Source organism: Vombatus ursinus, unplaced genomic scaffold (assembly GCF_900497805.2).
Source record: "Vombatus ursinus unplaced genomic scaffold, bare-nosed wombat genome assembly UNPS02014870.1, whole genome shotgun sequence".
Classification (NCBI taxonomy): domain Eukaryota; kingdom Metazoa; phylum Chordata; class Mammalia; order Diprotodontia; family Vombatidae; genus Vombatus; species Vombatus ursinus.
In genome coordinates this window covers 5,905,875-5,929,095 of record NW_020954648.1, presented here as the reverse complement: position 1 = coordinate 5,929,095, position 23,221 = coordinate 5,905,875, and the positions used below count along the sequence as shown (strand labels likewise).

The window sequence follows — 23,221 nt, the reverse complement described above, 5'->3', positions numbered from 1 at the left end:
ACAGGATAGAGACTGGGACCTTAGGACAGAAATGACTTAACAGTAAGCATTACCTGCTGAACTTCAAACTGAGGCTACTTATACCTTACCATCCATTCGTTTAGTAAGGCACAGTGTAGACTATAGGAATTCCAAGACAAAAATAAAACAGATGTCTCTGCCCTGAGTTTACATTCTATTTGGGGAAAAACAATGCAAGCAAAATAAATTAATACAAAATATATCCAAAGTAATTTCAAGGGAATGGAGCACCAAGGAGGTCAGGATAGGCCTTTTGTGTATGGAAACCCTTAAGCTGAGCCTTGAAGGAAGCTGTGGGTTCTAAAAAGAGACAGCCTGTGTGCAAACGCATACACAAACAGAGCCAAGATATGAAATGATATGTATAGAGCAGTTTAACAGGAACATAGAGGACATGAAGGGGGGAGAGTATTATACAATAAGCCTGGAGCCAGATTGTGAAGGGTTTTAAATATCAAACAGGAGTTTGTCTTTTATCCTAAATGTAGTTGTTAACCGATAGAGCCTCCTGAACAAGGGAGAGACCTCAGTCTTATGTTTTAACAGAATCTAGCAACTTTAGCAACTATGTGGACCATAAATTTGAGAGAGGAGACAGGAGACAGGGAGACCAATTAGGAGGCTATTATAATAGTTAAATAATGATTTGATAAGGCCTGGACTATGGTGGTGGCTATGCTGTGGTTGTTCAGTCATGTCCAACTATGGTGGTGACTCTATGAGTGTACAAATGTTATGGAGATAAAATCAAAATTTGGCAGCTGATTGGATATGGAGAATGAAGAATGGCAAAGTGGGTCAAGGATGACTTTGAGATTGTGAGCCTGGATAACTAGAAGATTGCTGGTGTCCTTCAAAGAAATAGGAAAATTAGGAAGAGGGGAATGTTTGGGAAGAAAGCTAATGAGTTCTGTTTTGAGCTTACTGAATTTAAGAAGCCTAAGGGGACATCCATTTGGACAGATATAGTAAGCAGTTGTTAAAGTGGAACTTGGACTGAATATCTAGATCTGGGAGTCAGTTGTATAGAGTTGAACCCATGGGGTTCAACCTAGAGAGTGTAGCAAGAGAAAAGTGCTCAGGGCAGAGCCTTAGATTATACCTATATATAAGGGGTAGAATGTGAGTGATGATCCACTGAAAGCTATCAAACAGTTAGGAAAACCAAACCAAGAGGGGAAAGTACTCAAGTGGTCAGCAGTGTTCCCAAACTCTGTCTCTCCTCAGGGCTGCTTTTCATCCCTTTCTCTTTTACCTGATAAGAGGTAAGATCTGTCCGCTTAGTTCTCCCAGAGTTGGGTGACTGTCTACCATCTGACTTTTTCTGAAATATCTATTCTTATTCCATCTCACCAAAAGAAACACCTAGGATGAGTGGAACCAACTCCTTTTCCCTTATCTTACCTAACCTACTCTTACCAAGGTTTTATCCTATTTCACAGATTAAACTATTTCAATAAAAACTTTTACACATCCATCTAGCCTAAATGGGCCTATAACTCTGCAGTATTAAGTACAACTACTACTTAGAAGACCTAGTTAGTTTGGACTGCTTAAATACATGACAAGTGAATGGCAAGCTTTGTTGACATTCTTCTCTTAACTTTAGTTAACCAAGATTCAAGTAATACTTTTATTGAAATTTCCTGGTTAGCTCTGTTTGTACAGCTAATTCTGAATTATTTGTAAATAGATTAACCTTTTATGTAATATCTACCTTATCACTGATGAACAAGAAGTTAGAAATTGTACGTATTAGGTAAGATATATTATCTGAACCATCTCCCTTTTATTCATACCAATAGCATAACCTATATTAAAGGTTTAAAGTCTGGAAAGAAGTAGTTTCTTGGTCATTATCTCCTCATTATTTCTCAAGCTTAAAAATACCACAAAGAGGATCCATCCTGCCCTGCCGGTAGCCATGCCAATAAAAGTGTAAGTCTTTTAATTTCTTTCAGCATCTAGGTAATGCATAATGTCATGCTTTTATTTTTTTATCCATTAAGAATTATTTTGGGCACTGTAGTGATAAGACATTTTGGATATAAGTATTACTTAGGAAAAATACTTCCTCTGTTTGAAACCTGTTCTCAGCAGTGAAATAATGTTGAAATACACTAGACAGTGATAGAATTAATGAGCCTTAATGGTTATTTGACTGTCACAAGACATGTTGTAATAAGTATTATATCTGAAAACAACTTCTTTGTTTGCTTTAGCCTTTTCAACAATTCCATGAGTAAGAATGAGGCCTTTGAATACTTTTTCATGGGGGACTTAAACTGCTTACTCACTTCATTCACAGAAGTCTAACAATGACTCACTTATCTGGAATTCAGCTATCCAGCACATTAACCTATCCAGAATACAGTCCCTGTGTAACCAAAATATCACAAAGTATTTTTGCACTAAAATTCATTCATTTTACTCATAGAAAAATCCTTCTGATACTAAGTCAGAAGTTATTTACTCCTACTTATTTAATTCTAAGAAGTTTGACTATCTAGTTTCCAAAATGACAGATTAGAAGCAGAAAAGTAGAAGCTAGAAGGGGACCTGCTTATAGTTCAAAATACTGACAACAATAAGAAGCGTTAACCTGACAGAGAAGAGACAGCAAAATTACAAAGAAAGACACAAGAACTCAAAGAACAAAATTCTTTTTTTTATTTTTAACATAGGCACAAACAAAGCTACACACCTTAATAGACCCCCAAAACATTACTGAACAGTACTGTAATTAAAGCACCAAAACCTTGTGCATAGTCATTTGGTAAATGTTTAATTTGACTCTGCATCATTTTTTTATTTTTATTTTTGGAAGCAGTCAGGGTTAAGTGACTTGCCGAAGGTCACACAACTCGTAAGTGTATGAGGTCAAATTTGAACTCAGGTCCTCCTGACTCCAGGACAAGTGCTACAGCACTGTGCTACCTAGCTGCTCTACATCATCATTTTCTAAAAAAAAAAAAAAACACGTTAAATTATATTCAGTGTACTGTATTTAAGGCTTTGAAGTATTACTACATTTTAGACACATTTCTATCCAGAATTTCATTCTTAGTAGACTCCCCATTTTTTTCCATTAACTCACTACTTAAAGGAGCTAAGTAGTTATTTGGGAAAATTGGCTGTCCAAAATGCCCCATATCCCAGAGGCTACAGATAACTGAAGTTTTCCTGTAGTAATTACTGTGTTAGCTCTACTTTTTCCTTCAAAAAAGTTGTCTCTAACTTCCAGCTTTTCCTTCCAGCCTTTGATAATTATCTTCTAGTAGTTCATAGAAAGATGACATGTACACAAATAATAATACAAAGCAGTATTATATACTTTGTGTGTATCACAAAAGTAACAATGAAGTTCCATAAAAGTTCAGAGAGAGGAAGTATATCAGGCTAGTATAATCAGGGAAGGTTTCACAGAGATGTCTTTGAAGGATAGATTTATGGATATGTTTTTGTGTCATGGATCTTTTGGCAATCTAGTAAAGTCTATGGACCCCTTTTCAAAATAATGTTTTTATATGTATAAGATATATGATTACAAAGGAAACCAAATATATTGAAATAATTATTTAAAAACAAGTTCGTAGACCCCAAGTTAAAAACACCTAATTAATCAAACCTTTAAATTTGAATAAGTCACCTGACTTTATAATCTTGGGTCCATCTGTATAGTTATTAAACTCTATTTGGAAGACAATTTATAAAAGTACATGTTAGAATTATTTGTACTATTACAGGGATGATGATTTTTCATATTTTCATAGACATATAATTTTTAGGAAGAAATTCCAGTAAAAGATCACCTTTGAGGTAAGGGATGGAACTACATTTGTAATTGATAAATTTTTTTTACCCCAAATTGAAAGTTAGTACCCAATTTTTTTGAAGGGCATTCATTTTATGTTTTTCATGTTACTACATGTTTGTTTACTTGAGGAAAAAACGTTCAATGCTGTCATTCATTCCTTTTTATGAATAATGTCAAGGAATATGGATTACATACCAACTTAAAATTTCTCTTCTTAATATTACTAAATACCAAAAACAAAATTTGTTATTAGCAAGTCTAGTAGTTCCACTGGTGGATCAAATAAGTTCTATAACTTAAACAATTAAGGAAGAAATCTAGATTTTGACAAATTACGTTAGGCAAAGGTTCCACGTGGTTAGATGAGATGATAATATTTTGTGCTGATAAAACATTAAGGGAAATCCCCAACTAAAGATAGACATTATCTTTATTTGGTAAGGGTGGGGGAAGAAGCTTAAGACTTTTTACTGATTAGAAATTTAGTAAATTATTATACATTTTTTAATCTTTTACTCTTGAAAATATTTTGACCCTTAGAATTGCTGTGGCGCATTTATTTTGAAAGCACATATGAATTAATGACAGTAAATTAAATGTTAATGATAAATTGTATATTTTTGTAGGAAAAAGGATAGTAGATTAAGACCCGTCATTTTGTTAACATGAGTGTTTTCACACTGCAAATAGAGCTTATCCTTCATAAAAGTAAATTAACTTGAGAAGTGGTGTATTAGTAATTCCTTTCTCCAAATAAGTACAGTACAGATACTCCTGATGGTTGCTGTTCTTTAACTGTCATCTCTGATAAAATATGATTTTGTGTTGCCCTGTGCCATTTCATTTTAGCCAGATTCTCTTCTAAGAATGATAACAAGTGTCAAACCTTTTGTTGAGCCATTGGAAATATATGATATGAACTATTCATTTCATATGGGTAATTGGACAGCTGCTGGATAGTAATTTTTAATACATAGACATTTTTAATATCAATGTAGTGTGGATTTTAACTAATAGTAAGAAATACTTATTTCTAGTCATTTGAGCTGTCTATTCTTTTTAGTAGTTTTGCTTTAACAAAGATTTAACTTAATGATCAGTAATATGATCTGTGAACTAAATGAAGTTTAACTCATGAGAATGTTTACCCTGTCTAAGAGAAGACTCAAGGGAGGACATGATAGCGATCTTCTTCAAGTATTTGGAGGGTTGTCCCATGGAGGAGGGATTAGACTTGTTCTCTTTGATTCCAGAGGACCAAGCAAGGAGCAATGTGTAGAAGTTGTAAAAAGGAAAATTTTAAAATAAAAGAAAAATATTTTAGAAGGCAAAAACTTATAATGATTAAAGCTGATAAAAATAGATTGGCCTGACTTGAAAAGTGGATGGCTTCTATCTCTTTGGAAGTCTTCAAGCAATATGGATAACCATTTTTGGTTATGTTATAGTGGAGATACCTTTCATTGTATGAATTGGACTAGATGACTACTAAAGTCCCTTCCAACTCTCAAATTCTAGGGATTCTATTCAGTACTTGAGGGTTAATAGTAATTGCAGGAACTTTTCTGATTTCTCACTAATAAAATTTGATATTTTGGAGGCAGCTTACTTTTCTTAAAGTATACATGAAATAAATGATGATCGTGTTCAATAGTTGTGAACTTTTCCTGTCTTTTTTTATCCGTCCTTGTAAAAATATATAACATAAATGGCGATTGAATTCCATAATTTTCACATACTGCTCTGTTTTTTCTCTTTTGCTACATCTTGAACATCCCGCTTATATTACCTCTTTAATCTTTTTTCTTTTTGTTCACAGTAGCAGATTTTGCACTCACACCAATTGGTAACATTATTGGATCAGCTGATGTTACTAGGGAACTGCTGTTGATAAGTGTTACAAAAAGCAAAGTTCTTTGTTGCAAGGTTATACTCTAAAGAATTTATAAAATGTGAATAAGCAAAAATGTAGTACAACGTGTAACTGAAATTTTGGAGAAACATAAACTCATCCATACAGAGTTTGTTACATTAAATGTTAGAGTTGTTTTTGTTCTACTGTCAGTTAGTTGGCCAGTGTTCATTTACATGCTGTGCTACTGAATGGTGACACATCTGCTAATTTAGTCCAGGTTTGTTAAGTAGATTTTGGGGACACTAGTTTCTTGTGACAGTACAGTGTGTACTTTTGCAGTAGAGATCAGTGACAGTATTATGCTGTATCTTAAGATTTAAAGAGAGAAATTCCTTATGGTTTTTCTATTTGGATAAAAACTAAAGAAAATAATGGTGGTTAAATTGTTATTTTATTAGAATATAGTGTTGATATCAGATTAGAATTTTTTAAAGTTTCAAATAATTTATTGCATTTGAATGTTTAGCGTACACATTAAGCTTAATATTATGGTAGAGTTGCTTTTTCACTACCTATTAGTGAATACCAGGGTTAGAGAACCTAGCAGGAACCACTACTCCACAGGAACAACAAACTGAGACCCAAATGTAGGTAAAAATCAGTTTACTTGGTTTAGTTTGGTAGGAATAGAAAATGATAGATAGGAAGAGATGGCTTGGTCATGTGGTAAGAGCAGATTACAGGATTTCACACAGATGTGAAACAGTGGTCTGGTACTGGTACTGTTACCCTCATATCATCAGAAGAAAACAAGGAAGGCCTTCAGACTTAAATATAAGATGCTGTATTTGGCATTCAAACCTTTCATAACTTAGTCCACTGAAATCCTTAGAGAAATAAACATTCCAAAAGTGAGTTCAGATTTTGGCAACTTTACAGATTCCAGATGTTATATATGTTAATGATTTTAAAGAAACAGATTTATTCCGATAAGAAGAACTATTGCCAAGGTAAAATCTATTGATTACCAAGCCTATGAAATAAGTATTACAAGATGGTATGTTATAAAAGATAATTTCTTTTTTTGCTTTGTTTTGAGGGGGTACTTCAGGCAGCACTGAGCTTTAAAGTAATTAATCTAAAGAGAGTAGTTAGTGAGCCAAATTATATTCCAAACCTTCTAGTGATGGTTATTTCAGCAAGAATTGAGAGCAGAGTTAAATGACAACCTTTTTAATATTGAGAAAACTTAACTGTATTAGATGCAGCTGGGTGGCACAGTGGCCTTAGAGTGCCAGGCCTGCAGGGAAGGATAATGAGTTCTGTTTTTGTCTACTGAACATCAAGTTTGAAATTTCTGAAAGGTAGTTGGAGATTCAAGAACATGGTAGTTAGACTTTAATTCAATCAACAGGCACTGAGGATACAAAAACAAAGAGGAAACTCTTCTTGTCCTCAAATAACTTATATTTTATCAGAAACAACAACATGTATACATATAATCATCTACATATAAATACAAGGCATTTTCCCTGATGGTGGAGAGTATAAGCAGTTGGTGGAATAGATCAAATAATCATCAGTGCCAAACAAATCATCAAAACACATTTTTATTAACTTTCTTAGATACTAGAAAACAACTAAATTATAGCAAATCATACCAAACCAAATTTCCAGCACATGACAGTAACCAGGAAAGAAAGGTTAGCCATACTGTACATATCTTATATGTATAATTATTTGTATGTTATTTTCTCCATTAGAAGGTGAGTTCCCTGTGGATTGGAACTGTTTTTTTGCCTTTCCTTGTATCCCCATTGCTCAGCACAAAATACATAATAATTCTTTAAGAAATGCTTATTAGTGAACTTATTATTACTTTATCTTTATTTCAGTAAAGCTTTTGGTTTTTCTAGCCCATTTTTACTGATAAGCAAAGAATATTAGGTATGTCCTTAATACTCTCAGATAAGTGAACAAGTGACTGACTATAATATAGACAGTGACAAATGTTACAGTTTGATTTGGGATCTGTTGTCAGTATTTAATTCTGTTCATTTCAGTACCTTTTAAAAAAATGTTTTAATTATTTATATTATTTTATTTATATTTTATATTATATTTATATTTAAATATAAATGTATTTTTATATTATATTATTTTATGTTTATTATTAATTATATTTTCTTTTTACATTTTTAGTTCCAAATTCTCTCTCTCCTACCCCCTTCCCTACCCATTGAGTAGGCACACTATGTAATATCAGTTATGCTTGTGAAATCATGCAAAACATATTTCCCTATTAGCCATATTTCAATAAAAAGCAAGAAAAATAAAGTGAGAGAATTATACTTCAGTTTGCACTCAAAATTCATCACCTCTCTCAGGAGGTAAATATCATGTTTTCATCATGAGCTTTTTGGAATTGCATCATTGTTTTTATCAGAATAGCCAAATCTTTCACAATTTATCATCACTACAACATTGCTGTTACTGTGCACAATGATCTGGTTCTTCTCACTTTACTTTGCATCAGTTCATGTAGATCTTGCCATATTTTTTTTCTGAAACCACCCCCCTTCGTCATTTCATATAGCACAATAGTGTTTCATCACAATCATATGCCACATCTTTTTTAACCATTCCCAAATTAATGAGCAGCTCCTCAATTTCCAGTTATTTGCCACTACAAAAGAGTGCAGAAATATAAATACTTTTGTACATATAGATCCTTTTCATTTTTCATTGATCTCTTTGGAATACAGATGTAGTAATGGTATTGTATATCATCTTCCCATATAGGGGTATATCCATTTTAACTTAGGATTGCTCTTTTATGTTTGCCTTTTTATGCTTCTCTTAAGTTTTCTGTCTGTCAGATTTTCTATTCAGGTCTGGTCTTTTCATCAGGAATGCTTGAATGTCCTCTGTTTCATTAAATATCCATTTTTCCCCTGAAGGATTACACTCAGTTTTGGTGGGTAGATTATTCTTGGTTTTAATCCTACCTCCTTTTCCTTCCAGTATGTCATTCCAAGCCTTCCACTCCTTTAACGTGGGAAGCCAATAAATTTTGTGTGGTCCTGACTATGGCTTCATGGTATTTGAATTGTTTCTTTATGGATACTTTAAGTATTTTCTCTTTGACCTGGGAGCTCTGGAATTTGGCTGGTGATATTCCTGGGCGTTTTTGTTTTGGGACCTCTTCAGGAGGTGACTGATGAATTCTTTGAATTTCTATATTTTACCTTCTGGATTTAAGATTTCAGGCCAGTTTTCCTTGATAATGTCTTGAAATATAATGTCTAGGCTCTTCCTTTGATCATGGCTTTCTAGTAGTCCAGTAATTCTTAAATTATCTTTCCTCAGTCAATACCCCAAATCAGTTGTTTTTTTTCTCTAATGAGATATTTCACACTTTCTCTATTTTTTTCATTCTTTTGACTTTGTTTATTGTTTCTTGATGTGTCATGGAGTCATTAGCTTCCACTCTACTTTGTAATGAATTATTTTCTTCAGTGAGCTTTTACACGTTGGTAATTCTGCTCCTTAAAGAGTTGTCTTCTGCAGTGAATATACCTCTTTCAATTTGGCCAATTGTTTTTTAAGGTGTTATTTTCTTCTGGACTTTTTTGTGCCTCTTTTACCAAGTTGTTAATTCTCTTTTCATAATTTTCTTACATCATTCTCATTTCTTTTCCATTTTTCCTCTACCCCCCTTTATCTCTTTCTTTAACTTGTCTAGAAATTCTTGTTAGGTTTGGCTCTTTTCTTTGGAACTTTTTTGGAACTTTTCTTTGAGGCTTTTTTGTAGCTGTTTTTACATTGTTGTCTTCCTAGTTTGTTTTGGTCTTCCTTGTTACTGTAATAGTTCTTTTTTGTTGTTGTTTACTCATTTTTCTAGCCTATTTCTTGACTTTGAACTTTATGTTAAAGTTGGGCTCTGCTTACTTGGAGTTGAGAAGGCACTGTCTGAAGCTTCAGGCTTTTTTGTGCTACTATTTTCAGAGCTAGTTCTGGGGATCTGCAAATTCTTGTTGCTTTCAAGATGGTATAATCCTGGAAGAGGTGTGGTCACTGCTCTCCTGGTCTGTACTCTGATCTTTACCCAGGAAGGGTCCCTGGTCCCTTGTATTCACAAGTGCTCCTTTTTGTTTTGAAACTGTGACCAGAGCTCCTGCTGCCTTGTGACCAACCACCAGCACTCCTTTCTGCCCTTGAATTACAACTCAAAACTGCATATGGGCAATAGAGTTGCCAGTCAGCACTGATTGTACCTAGTACCAACAAAGGGAACCCTGTAATCCCTAACCAATTGTCCAACCTTTTACCATCTCTTGGCTGAGAGTTTCCAAAGCTGCTGCTACTGCTTGCTTTGGCCACTATTGCCATCACTGCCTGTATAGGCCCTGGACAGACCTCCTCCTCAGGCTCTGCCAATTCCAAAATTTGCTTTCAAGTGTTATTTTAAAGTTGTTTGGAGAGGAATGTTGGGAGAATTCATCTGGGTGGCTGCCCTTAATCCTCCATCTTGGCTCCTCTCCTGTTCAGTATCTTTAAAGATGATTACCTGGATGAAGAAATTAAGACTTAAGTTCATCAGATTTGTAGCAGATACTAATAGAGACCTCTTTTAGTCTTCCAGTGCTTCCTTTCATAATGGAGATGACCATAGGTTGTCAAAGGTTAAGGCAACCATATGTAAGTTCTGGCAGGTTCTGGTAATTTATATGGTCGATATTTTCATGGCCATTTTTGATAAGAAAGTATTTAGGGAGGCAATGTGTGTTAAAGACCATTGGTCTAAGCATAAGGAGCCCTCAGTTTTTACTCTACAGCTAAATAGCTATGTAATCTGGGACAAATCATTTAACTTCTCTGGAATTCAATTTTCTTGTCAGCCAAAGAAGGAAGTTGCCTTGATGATCTCTAAGAACCTTTCTAGCTTCAAAATTGTATGACTTAGAGCATAATTTTATTATTTCAACTAATTATGGTGGTTCTTAGTTGAATCTTTAATGATTTTTTTTATGACTGTGACATATTTAGTGCTAAGTCTTCGGTCAGAAATGGAGCTCCCAGCTGTAACATTATTCCCCTGTAATTCACTTTACAATGTAATTTCCAGGAATATACTCTAGTAAAAATAAAGGGCTGCCTGTATTCTACAAATAAGGGTAAAATTCAAAATGATATTTATACATGCCAAAACCGGTGTTTCTGGTTTTTGGTTTGTTTTGTTTGCTTTGGGTTTTTGTTTTTGTTTTTTGCAAAAAAAAAAAAAATGCTACAGAAACAAGGTAAGATTAGGGTCAAAAACCCAGCAAAAATAAATACAGGTTAGGTAAGTACTGAATGTGTATATATGTAAGAGAGACAGAAACAGGGAGCAAGTACTGGGGAGCCAAAATTATAAAAAATGGGGGAACAAAGTGATGGATGAATCAGCAAAAATAGTCCTGTTGAGGGAAAAGGAATGACAAGGCATGTTATAATATTGATGTATACCATTTGGAAAGTATACTGTCATACCTGCCTTAGAATCTGATTAAAAAATTATATACTTTAAAAAGCCTCTGAAAGTAGGGGGAATCAATATTCATAGTAATGACAGTGATCAAAGTATACTGTGTAATGTATGGATGGGTTAGAGAGAAGACCAAGAACAAATTTAGTCACCCTATTTTAAAATTTTTTCTGAGGAGGATATTCACAAGTTATCCTTCATATCCATGAAGAATAAATGAGAGCTGGATTTAAATTAATTTGTTACATATAAGAACTTAAATAGCTAGAACATTTACTCCTTTTAATTATAGCTCCTTATGTCATTGGAAACCATCTTTTTTTCAGCTTCAGGTTGGGAAAGCTATTTTTGTTAAATAACTGAGAATTTTTATAATAATGGTATAAGTCTCAATCATATAGTATTTTTTTAAGTAACTGAGTATAGGTTTACACATTTAAATAGAATTGTTCAGGTTTTTTTAATTGAGTTTTATAACGTTTGGGGTTTTTTTTTCTTTTCCATCAGTGCAATGATAGTAATACATACCTAAATAAATTTTCTCTATTGTCATTTATTAAGCCTCTGTTATATATGCTAAGCATTGTTCTGGGTATTCATTATACAAGGACAAAAAATGGGACAGCGCCTAACCTGAAAGGAACTTCTACAAGAAGGAATGAATATGTACATATATAATATGTAGTTTAAAAGCATAGTAAATGCTAAATGGAAATAAACTAAATCTAATAGTATTAGGGATGGAGGCACTAGTAACTATGGGGAGGGAGTAATCAGAAAAGCCTCATAGAGTAGGAAGAATTTGAACTGAGTTTTGAAGGAATACACAGGCAAGGATAAAGTACATTCCTTATTCAACAGCTGTATTAATTTTGTCATAATGCAACTTTTTGTTGTTATTCACTTCTCTACTTATGCTTTTTAGAAGGGAAATTTAATCACATTTGAGATTGCATATATCATTTCCATTTTACACAGAAGTTGGATGGGGACTCCTTGATGCAACTTTAAGAATCTAGAAAAAGGTCTCAAATTGTTCTCCTGTGTCCCATTATGGTACTGTTATTATCTCTAGCACTTAGCACAGTACCAGACACATAGCAGGCACTTAATAAATTCTTGTTGGTTAATTTGAAGTAGGGAAAATGAGGCTATTTTGACATTCTTTGCCCTTCCCCAAATTGTACATATCCCCTCCCTTTTTGTTTGAAATCCCACCTATTCAAATTTTGCTACAGATGACCTGATAAGTCATCAGGTCCCTAGAATGGGAAGATACCATATTGGTGCTATTACTACAGTTACATAGCATAGTAGAAAGAGCACCAGACCTGGAGTCAGAAAGACTTGAGTTCAAATCTGTCCTTAGACACTAGCTATGTGACCCTAGGCAAGTCACTTAACCTCTGTTGCTTTAGTTTCCTCATCTGTAAAATAATGATAGTAATAGCACCTACCTCTCAGGGGTTTTGTGCAATCATAATTGCATAGTGTGGTGCCTGACACATAGTAAGCACTATGTAAATGTTAGCTATCGTTATTATTATTCCCTGATAGAAATCTGCATTTCATTGATCTGCTGAGAATGGACAGAAATCCCAAGTCTTTCCCAACCCTGGGCGTGTATCCTAGAGCTTAATCTAACAAATAGAGTTTCCCTTTAATTCATTTTCTTCATATATATATGTATATAACAAGTAGGAGCTAACAAGAGAACAAAAGTGAGTGTGAGCTGATAGGTATATATAGTAAGTGTTATGTGTCTGAGACCAGATTTGAACTCAGGTTCTCCTGACTCTAGGGCCAGTGCTCTACCCACTGTGCCAGCCACCTAGGTACCCCCCCTTTGATTCATTTTCAAGATTTCCTGCTTTATACTGTGAGGTCAGAGGGGGTGGCCCTAGGCAAAGTTTGTTGTGATTTGGAAGAACTGGTGACAGGTTTGAGGTCTCCCAGAAGTATGTGTCCCTCACACATTTACCTTCTCCTCAGTTGTCAATTTCCACCGTACTTTTTATATATAAAGAGGAGTATAACGTTCCTTGAAAAAATACTATGATTTGTGGCTTCAAAAGGATCTATTCTTTGTTTTCATATGGTCATTTGATACCTATCAGCTCACACTCACTTTTGTTCTCTTGTTAGCTCCTGCTTGTTATCTTTTTCTTATCTTTCCTCTTCTGTTTTACAGAGAGTGTTTCCTTCCCAGAATTCAGATATCAGTTTCTATATGTCAGTTGCAGGATTATAGAGAAAATTTAAAGAGCCATTCTCTATGCATAAGACTAAGAGTTCCTTTCCTCTGCTGAGTTTCAGCAGAATCAGGAGCTATGCAGTTAACATCGTGACTACAGAATTATGTTAAAAGTTCATCTTTTACTTTATTAATTTTCTTTTTTATTATGACCAGAACCAACATTAATATTTCAGTGTATTAAGAATAGAAAAAGTTATATGACACTGTAATTCTACACATATTTTAAAGTATATATTAAATTTATTATGGTGTTAACAAAATGGCCCTGTTGTTTTTGTCACTTGAACAATGAATCTTTAATGTGTTATTGTAAGACAAACCACTTTTCCACCATTCCAAATTTCTCATAGCAACAAACATACATACTTACATACATACATACATACATACAATAAAGACAATTTACCTAATCTATTTTGTAATGCCATCCCAATTAAATTATTAAAAAAATTATCTTACTGAGTTAGAAAAAATACATACATACATACATATGTAGAGAGAATGTACTTCGTTGCTATATTTTGCCCAAAAGACAGATTGGTAATGTTTATTTTAAGCTAAAGCAGAGGAAGTTACAGTTTACAGAAGTCTGGTCAATTTGTATTAGCTATGAGATTTGTTAAACCATTGCCATGGTAATTATCCTCTGTGAACTTTAATGAAACAAGATTAGTTGCCTAAGTGAAAATTGATAATGAAGACTAATGAAAAGAAAAAGTTGTCTCTGAAGTAACTAACCAAGAAATCTTTTTGTTGTGATCCTTCACATTTTGACAAAATTGTGAAGAGAGTTTTTTGAGATTGACTCCAAATAATCCCTATTGCAATTTAAATTTGTTTCTGAATATATACAATATGTGTTGCATTAAAATGCCTTTATTATATATATAAATAATTTGTCCAAATGTGGAGAATCCATTCAAAATCAATTTGCATTTACAATAATGCAAATGTTAATTTATCTCCACCTTGAGTTAAGCAGAATAAACAAAACTTCTTTGAAAGGTGCTTTTGAGATCTAACATTAGTTAGATTTTGCTAAGGTAGCTGAAGTAGTTCTTACTTAGAGTTGTTTACTTAGCTCTAGGTCAGGTAAGAATCTATGGCTTAGCACGGATCTCTTCATCCCCAGCTGTGTTAAATTTAACATTGTTCATCCTGGAGAAAGCCAAGGGAGTTGAAATAAAGGTGTGACTATTGTTCTTCAGAAGACATTACCCTTGTAAATATACAACTGACTGAAGGGTGTAGAAAGTATTAGACACTACTGTGTCTATTTGCAGTTTTTTAAATTATTTGTAAAGCATTTGACTTATGGTAGTAATAATAATTCCATACAACAATAGAGGGAGTTGAGGGGAGGGAGAAAGGAGAGGGTTAGTGAGAGAGAAATAAGAACTTGTGAAAAGGATTTTGAGAAGATGGCAGAGTAGGTCAGAAAACTTTCGGGTCTCTAGATTTTCGGGGGGGGGATGGGACAGAACATTGCCTCAGAGGGAATGTTGAGCAGCACAAATAAAAGAAGTTAGGGTAAAGCTCTCGTTCTCCTAAGACCACCTAAGAAGACCCCCAGAAAGACCTGAACTCCAGGGGCAGAGGTTTGCCCTGTGTGAACTGCAAATACCTCTAGGCCATCTCTTGTTATCAACAAGCAACCAGCCTTGGGGGGAGCTGGGTTTGGGAGCCTCAGCTTTAGAGTGAGGCCAAGAACAACTGTGCTGATCAGACTCATCCCAGTGACTGCTGGGAAAAGGAGGTAATACACACCTGGTGAGTGCAATAGCAGAGGGGTGGGACCCTGCTGGCTGTGGGCACTTGGAGGAAAGCAGAGTCCCTGGTTTCAGAAAGATGAGGAAATACAGGAAGGAATAAAATATGTAACAAGTAGTTATAGCTTAGAATGTGAATGGGATGAATTTACCCATAAAATGGAAACTGATAGATTAAAATTTTGAATCCAATATGTTGCTTTCAGGAAATGGTATAAAAATGAGAGATACACACAACATAAAATAAAAGTCAGAAGTAGAACTTATTATATAAAAAAGCACGGGTAGTAATCATAATTTCAGACAAAGTTAAAGGTAAAATAGATTTAATCAAAAGAGAAAAATAGGAAGCTACACTGTGTGTCAGCCATATTATTCAGTATTGTTTTAGACCATTTAAAATAACTAGACATTATAAAGTACCTGACAGTATACCTGCCAAGACAGACACAGGGACTATTCAAGTACAAACATAAAACACTTTGTATACAAATAAAATTAGATCTAAATAATTAAAGTAATATTTATTGTTCGTGAGTGAGCAAAGCCGATATAATAAAAACAATAACAATTTACCTAATCTATTTTGTAATGCCATCCCAATTATATTACTAAAAAATTATATTACTGAGTTAGAAAAAAAAAAACAAAGTTCATTTAGAAGAACAAAAGGTCAAGAACTTCAGAGAAACGAGGGAGAAAAAATGTAAAGAAAGCAGATCCAGTAGTATCAGACCTTAAACTATATTATAAGGTAGGAGCATTGTTAAAGTGTGAAATGGATAATTTTGGTTATTTTAAATTAAAATGGTTTTATATAAATAAAACCTATACAGCCAAGAATAGAAGGAATGCAGAAAATTGGGGGAAAATTTTCATAGACAGTCTCTCAGGGAGAATGAGATTGGATTGGAATATTGCTGTGGTGTAGGAAATTATGAACTGGTTGATTTAGAACAGGCTTGTACGACATGTGACCTGAACTGTCTTCACCTGGGAATGCATATAATCATTCTATTTAAAAGGATGAAGTTGGGGCAGCTAGGTGGCGTAGTGGATAGAACAGTGGCCCTGAAGTCAGGAGGACCTGAGATCAAATCTGGCCTCACACATACTCACTAGCTGTGTGACTTTAAAAAAAAGGGATGAAGTTATAGAGTCAACAAATATATATTAAGCACCAACTGTATCCCTGATACTGTGTTTATATTTTGTATGGAATACAAAGTATATGTCTACTCTAGATAAGACATATATTCCATTTCTTACTAATCTCTTACATGCTGGCTTTTTCATCAACCCTTTATAATCTGGCTTCTGTCACCAGTATCCTCCTTATCACCAAATAGTGAACTTTTTTCCATCTTCTTCAACCAATCTGTAGTGACACGGTCAAAAACACTTCTAACAGTATTCCTTCTCTTTACCATGCCTTCAGAGAAAGACAACTCCTCTTGATTATCCTCTTCTCTAATCTCTCCTGTTCCCTCTGGTGGCTTCTTGTTTTCTTCCTAGCCCCTATAATGTAGGTGTTACCCGAGGATCTATCCTTGACCTTTGCTTCTCTTTTCTTTATATTCTCTCTCTTCACGACCTCCGTAAGGACGCAAGTGCCTCACAAATCTATATCCTTTACCCTAACTCTCTTCATAGGCCATCTCCAGAAATTGCACTGATACCTCTAACTTAACATGCCTCAAGCCAGATTTAGTGTCTTTGCCTTGAATCTGCTTCTCCCTCTGATATTGTTTCTGAAAGAAGCATCACTGTCTGTCTCCCTCACTTCTATCATTTATCAAGCCATTAATTATACCACCTCTAATCTTATTAATTGCACCACTCTTTTTCAACTTTCCTGTCTAGAATGATGCACTGTCCTCCTTAGATAGCATCCCACCTCTGTTCTTCCCTGTGAATACATTATTCATGTCATTGCAATCTAATGCATGTATCTAGACTTGCCATTTCTTTGTTCAAAATTCCTGTTACTATTAACCTTTATAACTTCATCAACACCTATCACTCAGTGGTGTCAGACTCTTTGTGATCCCATTTGGGGTTTTCTCGACAAAGGCACTGCAGTGGTTGGTTTGCCGTTTCTTTCTCCAGTTCATTTTACAGATGAGGAAACTGAGGCAAACAGGGTTAAATGATTTGCCCAGGGTCATACAGCTAGTAAGTGTGTGAGGACAGATTTAAACTCAAGAAGATGAGTCTTCCTGATTCCAGGCCCAGTGCTGTATCAACTGCATACTACCCAGGTTTGAATTTACTTTGTATTTACTTAGGTATTTATATGTTAGTTCTCTAACAGAATGTTCTTATGAGCAAGGACAGTTTCATTTTCATTTTTGTACCCTCAGCTCCTAGCTAGTTTTCACCTCTGATGGTCATAACTTTCATTACTTAACACTACTGGGTACTGTACTACATTTCCATTCAAGTTGTTGGTCAGTCCATTTTAGAAAATGTAATCATTGTATGAAATCCTCATAGTTTTGGGGGGGTGAACTTAATTTCTCTTCTCAACCATCACCTTTTTATCCTAATTTTTTCCTTTCTTTTAAGGGGGAAGATGTTAATCGGACACTAGAAGGTGGGAGGAAGCCTCTTCATTATGCAGCAGACTGCGGGCAGCTGGAAATCCTGGAATTTCTGCTACTGAAAGGAGCCGATATTAATGTATGTCTTAAAAAACAAATAGGTGACTTAGTTTAGACTAATTCTGCTATATGGTTTGGGTATTTGGTTATTACACATTTTTAAAAAGCTATTTGTGAGAACCTCATTTTGAAAAAGAAAATTATTTAGAATTAAGTTTGTCAGTTTCCTATAATTTAGAAATGATTGAGACCTTAGCATAAACAGGGTAAATTGGCTTGATTTTGAGGTTCAGTATTGAAAAGAGAATTGACTTTTCTATCACATGGTTAGTAATTTAAGTTAAACTAATGGCACATGAGGCAGTTACTTTTCATCTGCAAAGATTTATATGTTCCAAGCTCACTTTTTTAAAACTTAGCTTCTTTTTGAAGTTTGCAGGTGCTAGATAAACTAAAACTTGGAGAGTTAAAACTGTTTGTAGGGAGCAAGTAAATATTACTTAATGAAATGAAGGCTAAGTCTTTCTGCATCTATAATGATACTCCAAATAGAATTTAAAGACTAAATTTTAAATCATTTTTTTTTTCAGTATGAGTTAACAGTGTGATGTGACAACCAAAAAAAACTCATTTCATCTTAGACTGGACTTTGAGAATTAGAGTCTGCAACAAGGGAGATTATAGTGCCACTAGTCTGTGCCCTGGTCATATATAGGGAGTCTTTTATTCAGTTCTGGGCTCCACATCTCAGAAAGAATGGAAGAGTTTGATCAGGATGGAGAATTGGAAACTATGCAATAGCAGAATCAGTTTGAAGAAACGGAAAATAGTTATCTTGGAGAAGAGAAGACTTGGGAGAGAGATAATATCTGAATATAGATATTTGAAGGGTTGTCATTTGGAAGAGGAGGTACTAAATCCCATTTCGATGAATAAAAATAGGAAGCTTTCAACACAATGTTATCTCTAATGATGAGCTAAGATTGAAATGGGTGTCTTGCCAAAGTGATAGTGACCTCTTTCTGGACATCTTAAATAGATGACTGGTAACTGTCACTTTGTCCAGCATATTATACAGGAGCTTCCTGCTCAGGAGAATGTTAAACTAGATGACTTCAGAGAACACTAAACAGCTTTGGAATTCTATGCTTTAAATGAATGAGCTTGTTTATCCCATTAATTTATTATTTTGTAGGCTCCAGATAAACATCATATTACCCCCCTTCTGTCTGCTGTATATGAAGGTCATGTTTCTTGTGTGAAACTACTTCTGTCAAAGGTAAGAGCTATTGCTAATTTTCACTGATTTCTCTGATACTTTATGGTTTGTTAAAAGAAAGGTTAAGGATCTGTGGGAATTTTTGCTTTCTTTGTATCATTAGCACTTAAGGGTAACTGACATATTGTTAGCACTTCAGTGAATTTTATCAGTTGACTGATTGAAGATAAATTGCTGAGTTTCATTTTGTTTCAAATTATATCTGGTATCAGGGGTTGAGAACACAGTTGTGGGATTTGAGGTCCCAGATTCTACTTTCTATACTGTACCCAGACCACGTATTTACTTACACAGACAAACACACCGTAGAAATGGTTTAGTCAAAGCAGTACTGGACTAGGGATTTAAAAGTTCATGGGTTTTAGTGTTGGCACTGGCACTGTTAATTAGCTATATGACCTGGATAAATTGCTTAACTGCTATGAATCTCCTGATCTATAAAATAAGCATTTTAGACTTTATGCCAACTTTCAACTCTAGGATTAACTTTTATGTAGCTTTCCCTTCTCAAAGAGAAAACTACATCATAGAACATAGAGTTGAAAAGGATCTTCAGAGGTCATTTAGTCTAACCTTTTCATTCAGTGCAAGAATTCTCTTCCTGACATCTCTGATAGGTGGTCACCTACCCTCTGCTTGAATATATAGTACATAGCTCAGCACTTTATGAAGCATCTCACTGTTGTGCAAATCTGGTTAGACTCCCTCAATAGGAAGAATTTTCTGTTTCCCTATGATTTTCACCCTTTCTTCCTATTTATAACACAGACCTACCCTACTCCTTCCTTCTGCATAGTAGCTCTTCAAATATTTTATATTACCTTAGTTTTCTTTTCTGAGGTCCAAATGTCTTCAGTTCTGTTCACCATTCTTTATGTAATAACGTGGTTTTCATAACTTCCATTTTCTTGCCCACCTTTCTTTGTATAGGAATCTAGTTTCATTGTATCTCATAAAATGTTGTTCTTTGAATTAAATACATTTCAGGCAAACCTAAATTTACGAATAAATTGTCTTCCAAAAATTTGTAAGTTAGTGATTCAGAGCTCACAATGTATATTTATGATAAAACTAGTGTTACAAACAATACTTGGGCTCCCTGGCCAACTCAAAGAAGCCAATTTAACTTCTAGCTAAAAAATACTAACACTTTATGGTTCTAATAGTAAATCTGAGTCTATAGACTTTATCAAATGCTTTGGTGGAATTATATCATATTTGTGGAATGCCTTCATCTATTGCTTTTATTGTTCTAGTTTGTATTTTTGCCGCAAACCTCAGCTGATTCTAGGCACATTGCCTTTCTCATGGCATTTTTAGGAGGATATAGTTAGATGACTTGGATTATATGTCCTTCTGTCCTTCATACATGGTTTTATTTTGGGGGTTTTTTTAAACCTAAGGTCATCAGGTATCTCTCTCTAATAGTCTGATTACTTCCTTTAGATTCCTTCTCCTTTTCTTGTTCCTGTGACTAATAAGAATTTCTTGTTTTAGAATCTCATATTGTATTCTTTTGAGTCTGTAGTCATAAAAATTATACCTATATTTTCTAGAATTATTTTGGAATGTCTTAAAGACTAGAATGCCTGTTCAACTTCAGTCAGTTTTCCCGTGCTTTATAATTACAGACTCCAAGATGATGTATAGGATCCAAACCAACTTCAAGAATTAATAAACAAAATATAAATGTTTCAGTTATATAAAATATAGACTGTGGAGTAACCTAAGAAACTCTCTTAAACTAGATGTTGCTTGTTTATAGGAAGAATATACAACGAATACATTTTGATTTAAGGAATGTCTGGCTAAAAGGGGCCATATAAAAGCAGAAGTTTTGTACCAAAATCCTAAGAGGAAAGGAATGGTTTATCCCCCATTCCTTAAGCTGTGGGAAATTAGGAAAAATTAGGAAAGATGGTGGGATAAGCAGTGTACTGCTTTCATTGAAACCTGGAGTCAAAGGATCTTAAAATGCATTATCTCATACACGAGATTAAAGTTCAGAAGAGGGAAGTAACCCCAGATAATACCATTAACGAGTAGCAGAGCAGCAATATTCAAATTTTGTTTTAAAAAAAGAGTTCTAATAACAGTTGATGACTCGATTCTCAGAAGATTGGATTTTTCTTTTAAAAAATTTTATTGGTGGTTTTAAAAAAAAACTGCATTTGTTCCTTACGTCTAATCTTCCCCTCCCAAAACTATTTCTATGACACATTGACCATGTGTGATAGAGTACACTTTATTCCAGACCTATGTCTATCCCCTCTCTACCAGATGTTGATATCAGTATTGGAGTCCAAATTGGTAATTGCACTGATCCGAGTTCTGATGTCTTTTAGAGTTTTTTCCCTCTTTACATTATTATGGCCAATATATCTGTTCTCTTAATTCTGCTTACTTTGCTCTATATCAGTGGTGTCAGATTTAAATAGAAATAGATGCTAGACACATTGATTTAGAAAACTACAAATTATCTATATTGTACTGTAGTCTTATTTATTTTATTAAACATTTCCCAATTACATTTTAATCTGGTTCTGGCTGCACTGGGAATTTTTGTATGTTGCCTGCTGACATTTCTGCTTAATATAACACATAATTTGGTGAGAGTGAAAAATGACAGATGTGTGGCCAGAGTCCTCCACTAGTCTCTTTGCCATTCCAGGCAAAGAAGCTTGAAAGGAATGCCTCCAACATACTGCATGGCCCCGTGATGAGTTTAAAAAGCAGGCAGATGTAGATGGTTTTTGATCTACATCGTTAGAGTAAATTTCAGAAGCAATGAATTCACAGATATTTTTCAGTATAAATGAATTCTTTCTCACTGTCTAGTTAGTGGTATTGCTAGGTCAAAAGGTATGAACAGTTTTTAGTTACTTGGCTAGCATTGTTCCAAATTGCTTTCCATAATGGTTAGGTCACTGCCCATCTCTGCACAGTCTCATGTTAACTCTCTTTATCTTTTGTCATTTATCACTTTAAAGGAGTAAAACAGGTGGATTTTATTACTTTAAAGTATTCTATATATTTTTATTGGTGTCTTTTGTTTTTAATTCACATTCATTTCTAAATATATCCCTATATCCTAAATATATCAACTCTACCCAGAGAGCCATCTCTTATAATAAAGAGAAAGACACCAGCCAACATATTAGCTATATGTTATGATATTCCACACCCATAATTTGCTACTCTTCTCTGGGGCCAAGTAGGGTCTTAATTATACAGTGGTCAGTTTGTCCTGTTATTCTTTGAACTTACATTGTTGGCATTATGTGTTTTGTTTTCCTAATTTTGTTTACTTTATTCTATGTCAGCTCATATAAGTCTTTCCATGCTTCTCTGAATTTTCTATGCCACAATTTATTTAGTCATTTCCCCGGGGCGGGGGGGGGGGGGGCACCTACTTGGTTAATTCAGTGAAGAAGTTAAAATCTGCAGCTTGGAAATTTAAGTTTTTAACCTGTCAGGTGACCAAATATAATATCTTTCATAGGTCATATCCCTTGGATGTAATTTGACTCATTGCACAAACTAGATCTAGTTTATATGAAGAGAGCTCAGGTACCACTGCATCATGAAATAGCACTGAACTGGGGGGTCTGAAAACCTATGTTCTAGGCCTGGTTCTATCAAGACTGGGGTCTGCACTTCTCTGAACCTCATTTTCTTTAGATTGTGTGTGAGTGTGTGTAACACATACACCCAACTTCAGAACCTTAGCATTTATCTGCATGGATATCATAGGTTTGTCTTCAAAGCATGATAGGGGAAATGAATAATTGAATGCAAGTATGTGGAGAAGTAAACTCATCACTAATGAAGTGTATCTCTCAAAGGCTGGATTTTCAGAGTATGGTAAGTATGAAAAGACCTCTGGCAGGTTTAAATTGGAAAGGTTTCGTGTATGGGTGTGATGATGGACTGTAGCTATGTTTGGAAAACCACATCATCAGTTTGGCTGTGTAGTAATTAATTTTTCAGCTATATTGTCCCTTGAAGACTAAGTTGTAGAGAGGTTCTGTTCTATATTAATGGAGAGATCCCCTTACAATCACAGATCTGTGGAGTATATGTGTAAGTGTCT

General features: G+C 34.6%; 1 protein-coding gene across 1 annotated transcript in view; it reads left to right on the top strand.

Annotated features, from left to right (window-relative positions):
* MTPN (myotrophin) overlaps positions 1-23,221 on the top strand; it is a 59,827-nt gene that overhangs the window by 6,953 nt on the left and 29,653 nt on the right. The window contains exons 2-3 of the mRNA XM_027842372.1: positions 17,815-17,928; positions 19,045-19,128. Coding sequence (XP_027698173.1) covers positions 17,815-17,928; positions 19,045-19,128 — 198 coding nt within the window. The remainder of the gene's footprint in view (positions 1-17,814; positions 17,929-19,044; positions 19,129-23,221) is intronic.